The sequence below is a fragment of the Rana temporaria genome, chromosome 3 (assembly GCF_905171775.1).
Source record: "Rana temporaria chromosome 3, aRanTem1.1, whole genome shotgun sequence".
Classification (NCBI taxonomy): domain Eukaryota; kingdom Metazoa; phylum Chordata; class Amphibia; order Anura; family Ranidae; genus Rana; species Rana temporaria.
Window position 1 is genome coordinate 441,001,334 of NC_053491.1, and position 18,614 is coordinate 441,019,947.

The 18,614-nt window shown below is 48.1% G+C and overlaps 1 protein-coding gene across 1 annotated transcript in view; it reads right to left on the reverse strand.

Moving 5' to 3' along the window:
- The window catches only part of LOC120930549 (potassium channel subfamily T member 2-like), a 226,446-nt gene that overhangs the window by 173,808 nt on the left and 34,024 nt on the right, over window positions 1-18,614 (reverse strand). Inside the window, exon 6 of the mRNA XM_040341725.1 lies at window positions 16,358-16,432. Coding sequence (XP_040197659.1) covers window positions 16,358-16,432 — 75 coding nt within the window. The remainder of the gene's footprint in view (window positions 1-16,357; window positions 16,433-18,614) is intronic.

An 18,614-nucleotide genomic window follows, 5' to 3' on the forward strand; every position in this document is an offset into this window, starting at 1 on the left:
CTTGGACAGTCTTCCACCCATCACGTCCGGCGTCTCGCGGCTCTTCCCGCATCCGCGCCAGACCAGGCCTCATTTGCGGCCGCCGCAATTAGGAAAGACTGACGACAATGTGACTGGCGACAATGGCTAATCTGCGATACTCTGCGGACTCTATTCGGGGTCTGAGACAATTCGCAACAGCATTACCAGCCGTCACCAAAAAGGCCTTAAAAATAGAGCAACTTTTGAGATTCGATCGACGATCGACCATCAAAAATTTTAACTATTTAACCCAGCTCGAGCACATATCATGTGCTTTGATCAACACAAGATCGGCAGTAAAACACCGATTAGAAATCCACGATTTCTTACTACAAAACGATCTAGACTGCCTCTTTATTACAGAAAGCTGGCTCTCAGACGACTGCAACACCATTCTCGGAGAATTGGTGCCAGAAAACTATCGCATTATAACGGAAAAACAGAATAGGGCAAAGAGGAGGAGGCCTGGCGGTGATCCACAAGATTCATATTACAATCACTAAGCCAGCCCTTCAAAATCCTCTTCCATTCATGGAAACCCTTACTCTTCAACTTCAAACTTCCCCCCAGGAGACTGTTCAATTCTCCTCTGCTATAGGCCACCTGGGCCAAAATCGCAGTTTTTGCCATCATTAACGGAGTTTATATCCACTTATACCCTTAACAGCAAACACCTTTTGCTGCTCGGGGACTTTAATCTGTGGGCCAACTCCGCACAGGATCCCATTGCGGACGCCTGCATCGATCACCTGGAGGGATTAGGGCTACAGCAACTTATATGCGGGCCAACACATGCTTCAGGTCACACACTCGACCTAATTTTCAGACAAAATCTGAAAATAAGCATTTTAGAAAATGAACCATTGCCATGGACAGACCACCATGCAATTAATTTCATAATCTCCAAAATTCCACCAGTGATAAAAGCACCCAAGCCGGTGACAATACACTGGGCTAGATCTCAGAAGAAGCTCCATTCGGAACTCTTCAAATCTACCTTGGGAAACAGAATCAAAACAATCCATCCACATCAAACAGCCACAGATACACTGGATGCCATAAACGCAGCCCTGCTACAGTCAGCCGATTTAGTAGCACCGAAACGCAAAGCCTGCATCCGAAAAAGAAAGTCCGGCTGGTTCAACAACCAGCTGTCGCTTCTGAAGCAAGAGCGCAGAAGGGCGGAAGCCGCCTGGAAAAGAAGTCCTGCAGAGGATAACCTCATCATCTACAAGGCAATAACAACACGATATCATAAAGAAATCTTCAAAGCCAAGAAACATCATTTTTCTATGGCGATTAACAGCGCCCTAAACCGCCCCCGCGAACTCTTCAAGATGGTCACCCAGACCATGAACCCAGGATGTCTTGAAGTCCCCACTTCAGACACCCAAGAGTTCTGCAATGAACTATCGGATTTCTTCATCAACAAAATTGAAAGAATCCGGAAAGCATCTTGCAAAACAATACCCCCCTCAACCCCACCGTCAATCAACCACAAAACACCCACAGAAACGCTCTACAATCAACAAAGTTCACTCTGGAACCGATCTCCATCGATACCACAAAAAATATCATTGGTGCTTTGCGGAACAGCACATCGCCCAATGATATCATCCCCACCAAACTGCTGAAGGAATGTGCCGACATCCTGGCACCACCCCATCACACGGCTTATAAACCAGTCATTTAAGGAAGGCACAGTGCCATCCCTGTTGAAAGAGGGCACAATCCAGCCCATCTTGAAAAAACCTAACCTGGATCCCAAGGACCCAACTCACCGCCGTCCCATAACAGGCCTAAATGTTCTCTCCAAGATAATGGAGAAAGTAGTGGTACAACAGCTGCAACAGCATCTAGATACCCACAATCTACTGGATCCATTACAATCAGGCTTCCGTCCCGGACACGGGACAGAAACGGCCTTACTCAAAATATGGGACGATGCCCTCGAGGCCGCAGACGAAGGAGAATCTTGTCTCCTGGTTCTGCTGGACCTAAGCGCAGCCTTTGACACGGTAGACCACAAACTGTTACTGATGCGACTAGCCAAGGTAGCAGAAGTCGCAGAAGGTGATTTACCATGGTTTTCTTCCTTTCTGAAAACCGATCACAAACAGTTAAATTGGGTTGTTTCACGTCGGAAAAGCGCACGGTGTCATGTGGAGTCCCCCAAGGATCCCCCCCTGTCACCGGTGCTTTTCAACATCTATCTTCGCCCTCTCTTTGATATTATCAGTAGCCAAGAACTACTCTATCACTCTTATGCAGACGATACGCAACTGTATTTTCGCATCTGCAACAAAAAAGGATCATCATCCCAGTTTAGAGAAATGTCTCTCTTTGATAGAAAACTGGATGACTAAGAGTTATCTTAAACTCAACAGTTCAAAAACAGAACTCCTTATGTTTCACGCCAGCCGAAAGAGTCAACTGGCAACAACCTGGACACCCCCGCCCATTCTGGGCCAAATCATCACCCCTAGCTCCAAAGTCAAAAGTCTCGGGGTCATCTTCGACACCTTCATGACAATGGACGCACAAATAGGGTCAGTAGTCAGCGGAGCGCACCATCTGTTGCGCCTACTACGCAGACTTATTCCATTTATCCCCAAAGAAGACGTAGCAGTCGTGGTGGGAACAATCGTGAATTCCAGACTGGACTATGCTAACGCCCTGTACCTCGGACTCCCAAAGTACCAAATCTCCCGTCTGCAAGTCGTACAGAATACGGCCGCCAGACTGGTGACTGGGAAAAAAAAATGGGAATCAATCTCACCTTCGTTGAGAACCCTTCACTGGCTGCAGTAAAAGACAGAATTGCATTTAAAGCACTCTGCCTGACACATAAGTGCATCCATGGGAAGGCTCCGCAATATCTTTGCGACAAGATAGAACCTCACAATTCGAATCGCGTTCTGCGATCCACCGACCAAAATCTGGTCAGGGTACCAAAAACCAAATACAAGTCCAAAGGAGAAAGAAGGTTTGCTTTCAGGGTCCTAGACTATGGAACGCTTTACCAACCAGCATTCGGTTGGAGGAAAACCACCTGACTTTCAGAAGACAGATCAAAACTCTGCTCTTTTGATGTCATGAGACACGAACAACTAGCGCCAGAAGCGATTCAGTTCGCATGTGCCGCGCTTTATAAGTTTTTCATTCATTCATTCATTCATTCATTCATTCATTCACAAGTAGGAATAGTTTCCTCAGCTAAGGAATCCATAGCATCATATTCTACAGTGTAACGGTCACCACCGTTTACGATTTCCCTTCCATCAAACACGACAGTTTATCTGACACTCCACAATCTAGCAGACATCAGACATCCCATTTCCCAGAATAACGAGACAAGCTCCGTTCTCCGAGTCAAAATGTATGAACACTTTTAATGGTAACTTAGCTTTCTTATATACAGTTTTAGAAACCAAGTGAACAATGAATCAACTCCACCCACACGGCACTTCAATCACATTATTTTACATAATGACATTCAGAGGAGTTAATTATCCCCCAGACGTTACGTCTCCGACAAGTTCCCCCTCACCTGCATAATACACATTCCTTAAGTCAGACGTCTGACCTTTAGACTGCTAACTCACAACACATATCTATCCTCAATAGCATCTTCACACAAAACAGTAGCATTAGCATCTCACAATGGACAATGGAATGCAATCACAGCTTTTATTACTACAGTAGCAGACTTAGCATATCAACAGCCTAGGTTAAACAGAGGGAATGAGTCATTATTGACCGGTTGTGGGTCAGCATGAAATCACTTGAATATCTCAAGATATCCTGCAATATGAATTATCAGTTATCAGTCACATCTCATGTACTTTATAATTAATATTTCCCAGTCACCATATGCCCAAAAGGGGCACAGGGTGACCCTAGACACAAGAGTCATTAGTAACGCTGGCAGAGGAGTACCCCCCCATCCTCCAAAAGTCTCTGGGTGTCATGGGTCATTCTGTTACATATAGTTATTGCTATTTCTCTGTTTCTTGTGGATTACATTAATTACACATCTCAACACTGTAGTATAAATTTAGCCAGCTGAAGACAAAAATCGAACTTAAAGGAGTTGTAAAGGAAAATGTTTTTTCACCTTAATGCAATCTATGCATTAAGGTGAAAAAACATCTGATGTTGCCGCCCCCGAGCCCCATTATACTTACCTGACCCCTTGAAAGTCCCGCGCGGTCCCGATATTCTCTTCGCCGCTCAGCCTGGCCGCTGATTGGCTAGCGCGGATGGATTGAGAGCAGCGCAGACATTGGCTGGCACTGCTGTCAATCACATCCAGTGACGCGGCGTGCCGAGGGGCGGGGCCGCAGATGCTATGGCCGCTCGCTGTATCACGGGAGCGCGCCCTCAATTAGTGACCACCATGCGAGCTCTCGCATGACTGTGGTGACTAATTGCGGGGAGGACCGAGACAGCCACCGAGGGACCCCAGAAGACGAGGATCGGGGCCACTCTGTGCAAAACGACCTGCACAGTGGAGGTAAGTATGACATGTTTGTTATTTTTTTTTTTTTCCTTTACAAACCCTTTAAGGAACATTCACCGCTTTAATTCTCTACAAAGCTTTACTGCTCTACACTGGAACATTTCTCTGAACTGCAGCCTAGGGGGAGCCATTGAGTGAACTATAATTAGAACTTGCATTGTATTATTGTATCAACTGTGCAATTCTGTGTTCATTGAACTGTGTGCTGAGGCCTCATTGGGAAGGTATTCAATACATGTGTTAAAAGTATTTGAGGATCTATCTCCCTGTGTACCTGTTCACATATACCCCCATTGACTTATTACTGAGTACAAGTGTATGATATTATTGCATCAAACCAATACCTCCTACCAATCATAACCTGTGTTTATTCATCTGTTACTCATATTATTTTCTTATGTTATTCTTTACCACAGTAAACATTTACAAGTGGTTTATTGATTTTGTGTGTGTCTCTATTTACTACCACAGCTGGTGAAGTGATGGAACCCAGGGCCTTGGTAAATATATTTCATGGTTTGTCATCACAGTGTTTTCTCTCTTTTGTTGGGTTTCACAATAATATTATCAAGCGGGTGTACCAGATGGGGTTGAGACCGTTCTTGGGTTGAGAGGCAGAGTACAGAACCAAACATACATTAAGCGACTCCTCCGGGGGTATCGCTATATACGCATGACAGATCCCTCAGATCTACTAACTCTTGCATGCACTGGAAAATTACTGCTGTGGGAGTATAGGGGGGCAGAGGATTTTGGATTTCAACCAAAACAGCAGCCAGTGGCATAAGGAACACTTCACATTGCTCTAGACCAGGGATCTCCAAACTTTCTAACAAGGGTCAGTTTTACTGTCTTTCAGGCTTCAGGGGGGGCAGACTATGGCCAGTGTAAGTAGTAAATGTCCCAGGCTTTGGGAGTAAACAAGCTTCAGACTTGGTGGTCAGTGGGAGTAGGCCTCATCCAGATAAAATTAGCCAGATTCAGGTAGATGGGCGCATCTTTGTGCCGGCCGTAGCGCAGCGCATATGCACTACGCCGGCATACGCTAGAGAGGCAAGTACAGTATTCACAAGGCACTTGCTCTCAACGTTGCACCGGCGTAACGTAAATTTGAAGGCGTAAGCCGGCGTAAATGTAAGTGGGTGTGACCTTATGCTAATGATGGCCTGAGCGTGAAGCAGTGGCTTACGACCAGGCGTATAATCAACGGAGCATGCGCAGTGACGTGAACGTATGATCGCTTCCCTGTGCGCATGCTCACAACTACGCGGCACAACTTCCTGGGATACGCCGGCCCACCGGCTTATGCCGAGCACAAAAATACACCCAGACATGCGCCCGTCCGACGCAAAAGTACATCCTGCTTTTTTCCCCCCCTGAGCAAGGTACTTTTGTTCTGATATGGCTGCTAGAGTAGAGAAGGACAAGAGGGAAGAGGAATTTCTTGCCACAGGAGAAGGCAGTCCTCATCTCTGCAATTGAGAGGTATGATGCTTGCCTCCATGGTGCCCAGAGTTGAAATACCAGCCGGGCCAGGAAACCGGTTCATCCTGGAGACCATTGCCACTGAAGTGAATGCCCTTGCCAATGAGACCCGGATCGGCAAGGATATTAATAAAAAAAAAATAACCTGAGGCGCTATGTTCGGGAGAAGGTGGCCGCCATTAGGAAGCACCAGAGGGGCACGGGTGGTGGACCACCATGTGCGCTGAGCTTGACCCGGGAGGAGGAGGTGATTGCCCGGTGTCTGGAGAAGGAGCAGTTGGAGGGCGTGGAGGGCTTTGATTCCCTTGATCAGGCCTCGAGGACAGGTAAGTGCTTTTTATCCCCTATCCGGTGTGTAGCATGTGAGGGGGTGGAAGGGAACATGTGACAAGTGTGTGGGTCCACCAACATGTGACTGCTTGTGTCATCCACAGATGTGCAGGAGGGAGTGGGGCCATCTGCTGCCGGTGGCCATCCCATGCCATCTTCCCCGAAACATCATCAGCCGACCTCCTAGGAAGCCCAGATCCTTTGGTGGAGGGGAGTGGCCACACCTCTCCTCAAGAGGTGGTTGAGGAGGAGATGGTAAACCTTGGCCAGGTTTGCCTCTATATAGAGGAGGCCTCTGTTGTGCCTGGGCCCTCTAACACCTCCCCCCCATCAGGGGAAGCCCCTCTGGCTCAGCCCCCAGCAGGGAAAGCCCCTCAAGGGCCTCACCATATAGCCGGTCCCAAACATCCTCTGCCCCCAGGAAGGCGACACGTAAGACCAGGGGTGTCCCTGATTACGTGCATGACCAAATGGCAAGGGACCAGGCCCGGCAGACCCGGCATATGGGGGAAGTAGCCGCTGCACCTGCACCGGGTGGCTAACACACAGCACAGATTTGGGATACAGTGCAGGATGTCATCGCAAATAGCGCTGTAGGGTTCACCTGCCTTGGGAGGCTGCAGGCCCCCACAGCTTACCTTGTGGCAGAGGTTCAGACCCTTACTGGGGCGGTTCAGGCCAACACGGCTGCCATCCAGGAGGAGGGGAGGCAGAGGCAGCGCAACCAGCGGCACAACAACAACCGCCAGCTGAGGATGCAGGCTCAGACCAATCATTTCCTGAGCCGCATTGCCGTGCCTTGGAGGGCAGGCAGCCATCTCCTGCCATGATTGAGCCACCTCCAGATGTCCCACCCACCCCCACCCGAGGCTCCCCCCAGGCAGCTGGCTGAGGAGCCAGAGAGGTGCCACCAGGCGCAGCCCCCGTCAGGCCAAATGAGTGCCGTTTATTTTTTAATGTGCCCAGAATATGATTTTTTTTTTGTGCTCAGGATATGAGTTTTTTTATTTGATTTATGCTTAGGTCATGAGCCTTTTTTTTTTTTTTACTGCACACGGTCAGTTGTGCAGGCTACAGTGTGACTGGTGTGTGAATGTGGGGGTGACACTCCTGCCAGTAAGGGGTGTCATCCTGGGTCGTCGGGGAGAAGTTATCCCCACGACCGTGTGAATGTGGTATGAATGGACAGCGACATAATTGGGGCCTTGGCGTGGCGTTGCTGCTCCCAAGTCTGCATGGTGGACTTGGGCTAATCCAATGTGAAGTGGATGTGGTGTGTGTGAGCTAGGGACCACAGTGGTGTGCATGCGTGCATTGTCTGTGTGCCATGATGAATGTGTGAATTTAATGTCCAAAAGATGCCTACTGTGAGGCATCTCCTGACTGCTCTTCCCTCAGGCAGATGGGGTAGCCTCAGTTAGGGGGATTGTGTGGTTCGGGGTCAGATCATCACGTATGTCAATCTCCAGGCCCTTTCTCATGGCGTAGTTGTTGCAGAATGCGAACCTGCACCGATGATCTGGCACACAAATTTTCGGAATACAACAGGTTCCCAAATGTGCGTTCCACCACTGCACGGGTACGTATGTGTGCAACATTGTAGTTTCTCTCTCCTCTGGTTTGGGATTCCGTATGGAGTCAGGAGATGGGGCCCAAGTGCATATGCAGAGTCACCTGGAAGGAAAAGACAGGAGGATGTTAGTCGTGCATGTGCCCCTCGTGATGTCTGCATCATGGGGTCGACAGTCATGCCTGACTCCCATGTCACTCACCAACCAGCCAGCTGTCCCCCATACACGTTCTGTTCAAATTCTGTTGGGATGTTGCTTTTGACGGTATATGTAGCTGTCGTGGCTGGACCCTGGTGTTTTGGCACGGACGTGCCATATGAGGCATTGGGCATCAGCAATCACCTGTAATGTTGATGGAATGCCACTGCTTCCGATTGCGGTAATATGTGCTGTGTGGCACGGGGGGGGGGGGGCGTAGTGCCACATGTGTGCAATCAATGCCCCCACGGTGCGTGGGAATCCTGCAATCATGAAGAAATCCATGCCTTGCCTTCTGCGCAGATGCTCATGGGGTGGGTCTGATGAAGTGGTGGGACATCGTCTGAGGATTGCGGGACAACCTGGGGCACACATCTGCTCATGGTGGATTGTGACATCCCAGCCACAACTCCACTTGTACGCTGAAAAGATCCACTGGCGAGGAAATGCAGTGTTGCCAGTACCTTGACCATTGGCTGCACTGCTTGTGAGCGTGTGTCTTGCTGGTGATGTCATCATGCAGGGTTCTGGCTAATTCCAGATGGCATCAGGGCTGAATCTGAAGATGGCAATACACCTCTGATCACCTATGCCAAACACATCCATGCGCGTGCGGTATATCCTCTCCCGTGCCCTCCTACGAGTCGGTGGACCCTGTAGTAGCGCTAGGACCGATGGCGTGCCCTGGCATGTTGGCACAAAATGTGTTGTCCTGCAAGTGGGGTCGCTCATCTTGCTCAGCTCGTCCGTAATGGTGCTGCTGTAGCTGCTCTCCAGCTGACCTGTGCACGTCTGGTGCAGAGATAAACCAGCTTTTTGATGGAATAACTTTAGGCCGGACGTACGAGTTACGCGCACCGCGCGTAGCCTGCGTCGGGCGCACGTACATGCGTGAATCGCCGTATCTCCCTCATTTGCATATTTGAATAGAAAATCAATGTGAACGCCAGATGCGTCGAGCCTAAATATGCGCCCACGACACTCCGGCGTAGGAAAGTTACGTCGGTCGGAGGAAGCCTATTTTCAGGCGTATTTAGTTCTGTGGGTACGGCGCAGAGATACGACGGCGCATATTTACTTTATTTAAGTCTTTCTGAATCTGGCTAAATGTGTGTAGGTTGAGGCCAGTGGCATATGATGTTGTACACTCGCTGTTAAAACCTGGCATGGTATGTTTTGCCTGTGTTAGTCTTTCATTAGCGCGCCAACGGCAATATGAGATTTATCGTGCCGAAATCGACAGTGCCAAATCCAGCATGCTGGATTTTGTTTAGAAAAACTAAACGAATGATGTCACAATCGTATTGTGCCATTTTTGTTTTTTAATCGACAGAACATTTGGCTTTTTCGACAAGTCTATAATTACAGGTGATCCGTTTTTACATTTATTTGATGAATAAATGAATGCGTTAATAGCATTTTCTTTAAAAAGAGCTGATAAGGAATCTTCCTCCCACACACAGATACAAACACCTACACAGCCTTTTGCTTTGGTTGCACAGTGGCGCATGGTATTGCCGCTGATTAGAATTAGAGCCTAAGAGGCAGAAGAGGATGACAAGGGACAGACGTGTCTGTGCAATTGTAGCAGAATGGGCCAGCTCCTAATAAGCCGGCATCGAGTTCCAATCTCTCCCCTAAGCCTTAATAACAGCTTTCGTCTTATTACACGGTAGCCGGAGGTTGTAGTGATTGGAGAAGAGGAGAATTGGAGCCGCTGTGTAGCACTCCAAGAGGGGCAAGGTCATGTACTCATCAAGCTGCCTGAAAAGTGACGTCTGTAGGCAGTGATTGGCAGCTGTGCCCGATCTTCCAGCTTTCCCGACACCCACCGTGGGCAGAAAGAGTGTGGGAGAAATTATATTATCCGACAGGTACTAGTTAAAACAAACAGGAAAAAGAGAGATGAAGCCAAGATCTAAAGCACAGAGTTGAAGGGAATTGGGAATAAGGACACTCAGGCAAGGCACTGAAGAAAGAGAAATACAACAATAGGAGATGGATTTAGACTAACAATACGTTCACACCAACAATGGCCTGTGTAAAAACCATTAAAGCTGAACTCTAGGCACAAAAAACTTTCTCAATAGCCACAGAGGATATAAATATAATTAGTGTGTATCAAACACCTTTGCAAACCAAGATATTACCCTAAAAAAGTAGCTGTGACATCATCACTGTACAGTATATAGCCTGTGCAGAAAGCAGAGCTGTGGGATGGGCCAACAGGCCCCACCCACTACATGCAGAAAACTACAGGAGGGGGCGGAGACAAGACCAGTCTCCCTGCACAAGGAGAGAGAGCGGCAGTGACCGGTCTTTATTACAGGAAGCTCCTACACAGTGGGAAAGTCTCACACTGGATTACTGCACAAATCTGGAATAAATACACAAAGTACACCAAGGTTCAAATTAAATACATTTGTCATGTGTATTCTTACCACTTGCCACCCGCTTACAGTAGATTAGGGATGAGCTGAACACCCCCCCGGTTCGGTCCGCATCAGAACCTTCGAACAGACCGAACGTTCACAAGAACTTTAGAACCCTATTGAAGTCTATGGGGCTCGAACGTTCAAAATCAAAAGTGATCATTTTAAAGGCTAATATGCAAGTTATTGTCCTAAAATGGGTTTGGGGACCCGGGTAAACCCCAGGGAACATGTAAAAACGCCCGTGATTTTAACCACTTAAGGACCCGCTCACGACTATATACGTCGGCACTTTAAAGATGGATATCTCGGTAACGGCAGCAGCTGCTGCCACAACTGAGGTATCCATCTTTTTTGTGAGAGGTCCTGTAAACAATAACGGTGGTCTCCACGGCGGATTCGCCGCAAGATCAAAAATATCGGCGGCGGGAGAGGGGTCCCCCTCCCGCCGCTCTCCCGTGCCCTCCGTCGCTTACCGGAGCTGTCAGCAGCGACGGATCGGGTCCTTCATCCTGCTTGGCTGGGATATGAGGAAGGGGGTAGAGAAAGGAAGGGGGAGAGAAGGAGGGGGAGAGAAGGAAGAGGGGGAGAGAAGGAAGGAGGGGGAGAAGGAAGGAGGGGGGGGGGGGGAGGGAGGGGGGGAGAGAAGGAAGGAGGGAGAGAAGGAAGGGGAGAAGGAAGGGGGAGAGAAGGAAGGGGGAGAGAAGGAAGGGGGAGAGAATAGGGAGGAGAAGGGAGGGGGAGAGAAGGTGGGGGGAGAGGGAAGGGGGGAGAGAAGGGGGGGGGGGAGAGAAGGGGGAGGGAGGGAGGGGGGAGGAGGAAGGGGAGGGAAGGAAGGAGGGGGAGAGAAGGAAGGGGGGGGAGAGAAGGAAGGGGAGAAGGAAATGGGGGAGAGAAGGAAGGGGAGAAGGAAATGGGGGAGAGAAGGAGGGGGAGGAGGGGGAGAAGGGGGAGAGAAGGAGGGGGGAGTAGGGGGTCTGGTCACACTGCTTACTTGAATGGTCCCCGGGGGCACTCAGTCAGTGACTTCTCTCAATGTGGTCTTTGGCTCCTTAATCTTCCCGCCCCCTCATCCCCTTCACAGACGCAGCGGCACACATGCAGGGAGAGAGGGGCGGGAGAAGGGATGTATGTCATGCTGGAGGGAACGGGACAGAGCAGCATGGGGATCCCTTCCAGGACAGCCTGAGCGGCTCAGCAGCTATGAAAGGAGGGGAAGGAGAGGAGAAGCTATGTTTTTTCTGGCCATTCCCGGGTGTGCTGCAGATGTTCCCGCAAGCAGAGCAGAGGAAGGTGTTTCTGGTGCTGTGGAGAGCCTTAGTTAGCTGGTATCTTCGGCGGTGATGTGGAGCTGTACACCGCAGAAGATACCAGCTAACTAAGGCTCCCCACAGCACCAGAAACACCTGCCTCTGCTCGTGGAACATCCGCAGCAAACACAGGAATGGCCAGGAAGAAATGCACCCTACCAAGCTCCTTCACTTCTTTTCTCCTACGGAGCAGCCAGCGTCCTAATATCTGTGCCCCTCGAGCACATCCAACTGACACTCTCCTGGCTAGTGCTATTTGCCTGACTCTCATGGGGCCCCAGGTAAATGTGGGGCCCCCGGGCTGTGCCCAGGGGTACCTGCTTAGTAAGACGGCCCTGGGAGAGTCCCGAACGGTAAGGTAAGTATTAGGGGGGCTGAGGGAGCTGCTACACACATTTTTTATCTTAATGCATATAATGCATTAAGGTAAAAAAAACTTCTTCCTTTACAACCACTTTAACCCCTTGATTGTGCCTTGATGTTAACCCATTCCCAGCCAGTGTCATTAGTATGGTGTACAATATTATCAATGATCATTGCATTAGGGTCACTAGCGATGTCAGTGTCAGTTAGTCCATGACCCTCCCAGCCAGTGTTTGTTAGCGTCAGATTGTCCGCCACACTATCACAGTCACACTATAAATTTCACACAAACCAATATATACTTATTGGGATTTTTTTTTTTACCAAAGACATGTAGCAAAATACATTTTGACCTAAATTTATGAGGAAATTTGATTTTATTGGACACCTATTATAACAGAAAGTAGAATATATTGCATTGTTTTTTTTTTTTTTGTAACTATTCAGTATGTTTTTGTTTATATAAAGAAAAATTCAAAGCCCAGTAGGGATCAAATACCACCAAAAGAAAGCTCTATTTGTGTGAATAAAAATGATATAAATTTAATTTGTGTACAGTGTTGCATGACCACGCAATTGTCAGTTAAAGTAGCACAGTGCTGATTAGCTAAAAATGCCCTGGTAATGAAGGGGCTAAAACCTTCCGGTGGTCAAGTGGTTAAATAATATTTTATTTTTCCCAAGCAGGGCCGCCATCAGGAATTATGGGGCCCCTTACACAGCTTCAGGCATGGGCCCCCTGGAGCAGGAGCAGAGAACCGGGGGGGGGGGGGGGGGTTCTGCCGCCTCAAATTGAGAAGTGGGGGGGGGGGGGCTGCTGTGCATTGAGGAGCAGGGGGTCCTTTAATGTAAACAAAAAATATATATCAAAAAAATTTAAAATAACGGGCCAGATTCACATACATTTGCGGGGCGGCGTAACGTATGTCATTTACATTACACCGCAGCCGTCCGGCGCAAGCCCGCCTAATTCAAATGGGCCGTGTATCATTTAAATTAGGTGCGTTCCCGCGCCAAACGTACTGCGCATGCTCCGTTTTGAAATTTCCTGCCGTGCTTTGTGCGAAATGACGTCGCACCAACGTAATTTTTTGAACGACGGCCATACTTTAACATGGGCTGTCTATTTTTACACCACCTAAATAGCAATCGCAACTTTACGACGGGAAAAGCCGACTAGCGACGACGTAAGAGAATGCGACGAACGCGCGTACCTTCGTGGATCAACGTAAACAGCTAATTAGCATACCCGACGCAGAAAACGACGCAAACTCCACCCAGCGGGTGCCGAAGTATTGCATCCTAAGATCCGAAGGCGTACGAAGCCGTACGCCTGTCGGATCTTAGCCAAATGCCGTCGTATCTTGGTTTGAGAATTCAAAATAAAGATACGACGCGGCAAATTTGAAAGTACGCCGGAGTATCAGCAGATACTCCGGCGTACTTTTTCTGTGAATGTGGCCCAACATTTTTATAAAAAAAAGGGGGTTGCCATTCGGGGCCCTGGGTACCTCCGGGCCCCTTACAAAAAAAAAAAGGGGGATTGCCATCCGGGCCCCTTACAGGTGTACTGCCTGTACCCCCCTGATGCCGGCCCTCTTCTCAAGCTCAGCTTTAAGCCTAGGTTCACATTAATGCGATTTGCAAATCGATGACTATTGCCAGCAATGGAACCGTCCGAATCAGTGCGACGCCGGGACCCCGCACAGATGTCACTGAAATGGCCCCCAAGGTCAGACTGACTAAAATATATTATTCTGGCCAATGTAATGGATTAACGCCCCAAAACGTTTTATAAAAACATGGCTTTAGGCGCGGTTTTGATGCTGCTTTTCTCTTGCCAGGAGAAAGGTGTTCAGGAGAGCCCAGTGTGCATAAGGCCTAAATGCTCTGACACTGGGAAGATGGACTCAGCCTTGGGGTGAAATGCCTCTGGAGGTGCCAGTGCCACCTAGGGTGACCACGTGTCCCGGATTGCCCGGGACAGTCCCACATTTTGCAGGTCTGTCCCAGGTAACTTCATTCCAGGACAATACAGTGTCCTGGAATGAAACTGACACTGACACCCCCCAGGCCAATCTGATGTCCCCAAAAAAGGCTGCCACGTCACTGCTTTACTCACTGACAGCCAGGGCCATCTTAATAGCATCATGGGCCCCTGGGCAAAGTAATACTCTGGGGCCCCTACAATGATGACAGTGCAGGTAAACAGACATCAAGTAGGTAGGAGGCAGATTGCCTCCCCTGTGTATCTATCACTCTCCGTGCCATCATTGGGCCCCCAAGTTCGGGGCAGCGTGGGCTCAAAGACCAGCTGCTTTGGGGAAAGTGTAGGGGGTCCCCCATGCAGCTGGGGCCCCACATGCAGCTGGGGCCCCTGGGCAGTGCCCAGGTGTGCCCTCTCATTAAGACGGCCTTGCTGACAGCACTTGTCCTGACCGGGAATGCCTGGAGGAGCACAATCCCCGCCCCCTGCTTGTGATTGGTTAAAGAGGTGGGATTTATGATTTCTCCAATCACTGTGCTGTGATTCGTTACAGCAAAAGCTGATTTTTGGGAAGGGGGGGTGTCCCTGAATGGTAGTTTAAAAATGTGGTCACCCTAGCCACCATGCCTCTGGGAATCAGGGGGGTGCTACAATATAACATATAACTGAGCTCTGGATTTTTATTTTTTTTTTTAACCACTACCCGACGGCCGTACGACTTTATACGGCCGCAGGGTGGCTCTACCTCTAACTGGCCGTGTTTTTACGGCCTGCACACGCAGTCGGCGGCGTCACACGCGCGTGCCCGCCACATCGCTGGGATGCCGATGCGAGTGCCGGGCGGCCGTGATGTCCGCCAGGCACTCGGGATCGGCGGCTACAGGGACAAGACGTGGATCTGTGTGTGTAAACACAGAGATCCATGTCCTGTCAGGTAGAGAGGAGACCGATCTGTGTCCCTTGTACATACGGACACAGATCGGTCACCTCCCCCAGTCACCCCCCTCCACACACAGTTGGAACACAATTCAGGATACACATTTAACCCCTTCCTCACCCCCTAGTGTTAACCCCTTCAATGCCAGTCACATTTATACAGTAATTAGTGCATATTTATAGCACTGATCGCAGTATAAATGTGAATGGTGCCAAAAATGTGTCAAAAGTGTCCGATGTGTCCGCCATAATGTCGCAGTCACGAAAAAAAATGCTGATCGCCGCCATTAGTAGTAAAAAAAAATAATAAAAAATAATAATAATTCTGTCCCCTATTTTGTAAGCGCAAAAACTTTTGCGCAAACCAGACGCTTCTTGCGATTTGTTTTTTACCAAAAATATGTAGAAGAATACGTATCGCCTAGACTGAATTTTTTTTTTTTTTTATTGGGCTATTTATTACAGCAACAAGTAAAAAATATATTTTTTTTTTCAAAATTGTCGCTCTATTTTTGTTTATAGCGCAAAAAATAAAAACCACAGAGGCGATCAAATACCACCAAAAGAAAGCTCTATTTGTGGGGGGAAAAAAGGACGTCAATTTTGTTTGGAAGCCACGTCGCACGACCGCGCAATTGTCAGTTAAAGTGACGGAGTGCCACAAGCTGAAATTTCACCTGGTCAGGAAGGGGTATATGTGCCCAGTAAGGAAGTGGTTAAGAACAAAAGTCGAATTTCATTTTAAATGAGCTGCAAGGTGAAAAGAACACAAAAATATCAAATAAATTACCACCAAATCTATTTATAAAGACCTGTACCGGCCATAATAATTTGTAGGTGTAGCCATGGAGGTTTTTTATGTAACCTGCCCGCTGCAAATGTATGACCCCCTGTGCCACTCGCGGAATTGAACTGAGGATTAAAAGCACTAAAAATAATAAGCGTTCATTCGCTCCTGCACCCACACTCCTACAGACGGACCTCCTGTTGTGCATGAAAGCTTTCCAGGCAAGGTACACACAGATCCTGACTGCAGATTAATGGGACTTTAGTCGTGGAGTGTTTGCCATGACTGGTCATGGGTCAGCTGCTCTGTATATGGGCCGGTACTGCAGGATTGGAGGAGAATAGATCAGAAAGAGAAGAATGAAAAGGGTAATGAACAAAAGGTTGGGGGGAGGGGGATGGGGATTTGTACTTACAGTAACAAAGAATGGTAGTGTGTTGAACATTTCCAGAATGAAAGGGAATCTCAAGATCTGCTCCCAAATGTTTCCCTAAAACACAAAAGAGAAAACAAATAAGGAACGTGATTTATGGATTGTGAGCGACATACTCAACAAACAACTCCACATGAACCAAGTAACGTAGTTATGGGTGGTTTATAATGGATTCAATCAGTAAATACTCTACATTAACCACTTCAGTACCGGAGGATTTGGCTGCCAAATGCCCGGGCCACTTTTTGCGATCCAGCACTGCGTCTATTTAACTGACAATTGCGCAGTCGTGCGACGTGGCTACCAAACAATTGACGTCCTTTTTTCCGCCACAAATAGAGCTTTTTTTTGTTGGTATTTGATCACCTCTGCAGTTTTTATTTTTTGCGCTATAAACAAAAATAGAGCGACAATTTTGAAAAAAAATATATATATTTTGTACTTTTGCTATAATAAAGATCCCCAATATTTTTTTAAAAAAGCGAATTTTTTCTCAGTCTAGGCCAATACGTATTCTTCTACATATTTTTGGTCAAAAAAAAAAACGCAATAAGCGTTCATTAATTGGTATGCGCAAAAGTTAAGGGCCCGGATTCAGATAGGAGTTACGACGGCGTATCTCCGAGTGTGCGGGGTCGTATCTATGCGACTGATTCGTAGAATCGGTTACGCATAGATTTCCCTAAGATCCGACCGGCGTAAGTCTCTTACACATATTTGCATATTTACGCTGGCCGCTAGGTGGCGCTTCCGTAGATTTACACAAGGAATATGCAAATTAGGTAGATACGCCGATTTAGAAACGTACGTCCGCCCGGCGCATTTTTTTACGTCGTTTACGTAAGGCTTTTTCCGGCGTAAAGTTACCCCTCATAAAGCAGGGGTAAGTCATGTTAAGTACGGACGTTGGAAACGACCGAACAGCGTCGTATTTTACGTCGTTTGCGTAAGTCGTTCGCGAATAGGGCTGTACATAAGTTACGTTCACGTCGAAAGCATTGACAGTTTGCGGCGTAATTTGGAGCATGCGCACTTGGAAACGTTCACGGACGGCGTATAAAACGTCAAATACGTGGGGTCAGCCATCATTACCATACAACACGCCCACTGCATGGAGAATTTGAATTCCGCGGGCTTACGCCGGACCACATACGCTACGCCGCCTTAACTTAGGGGTTAAGTTCTTTCTGAATACGGAACTTGCGCCCTAAGTTACGGCGGCGTAACGTATCCGAGATACGTTACGCCCGCAAAAGCATACACAATTGTATCTGAATCCGGGCCATAGCGTCTACAAAATAGTGGATAGTTTTATGGCATTTTTATTAATAATTTTTTTTTTTTACTAGTAATGGCGGCGATCAGTGATTTTTATCGTGCCTGCGACATTATGGCGGACACGTCGGACACCTTTTGGGACCATTCACATGTATACAGCGAACAGTGCTATATAAATGCACTGATTACTGTGTAAATGTGACTGGCAGGGAAAGGGTTTACCACTAGGGGACTGGAAAGTGGTTAAAGCGGAGGTTCCATCAAAAATATAACTTTGCTTTATATTGTACCTTAGACCTGAAAAAGAAAGAAAAAAAATTCTACTCACCTCGAAATGCCTGTTGCTATGTGGTCCCACGAAATCTGCCTTCCTATTCACAGAGGATCCTGACGTCAGCTCCCTTTGGCTCCTCTCGTCGCTGATGCTCCTGGGAAATGAAGTCACATGATGCCGTGCGCCTCCCCTGTGCAACCCAAGTGGTTGACGGCGCGGCGCAGATGCTGCCCTGTGCAGATTGGGGCGGGACGATAAAAATTTGTCTATAGAGAAATCCAGGAAGTAATTGCTTGTGGGCTTCACAATGCCCACAAGCAAAATGACATCCATCAGAACAACAGAATATAAGGTGTTCTTTGCTAAGAAGTCTGTGGAACGGCGGCGCATTTAGACATAGTAAGTGACACTATGTATACTGCTAAAACGATTAATGAACGGACATACTTTTAAAAAATGCAAAATGTAGTGGAAACCCTGCTTTAAGTGTGTCCTAGGGAGTGATTCTAACTGTGTGGGGGCGGGGCTTACTGTGACACGACACTGATCACTGCTCCCGGTGAGAGGTAGCAGACGATCAGTGTCCTGTCACTAGGCAGAACTGGGAGATGCTTGTTTACACTGGCCTCTCCCCGTTCTGTCGTTCTGTGACATGTTCGCGGGACACCGGCGGACATTGAGTCCGCG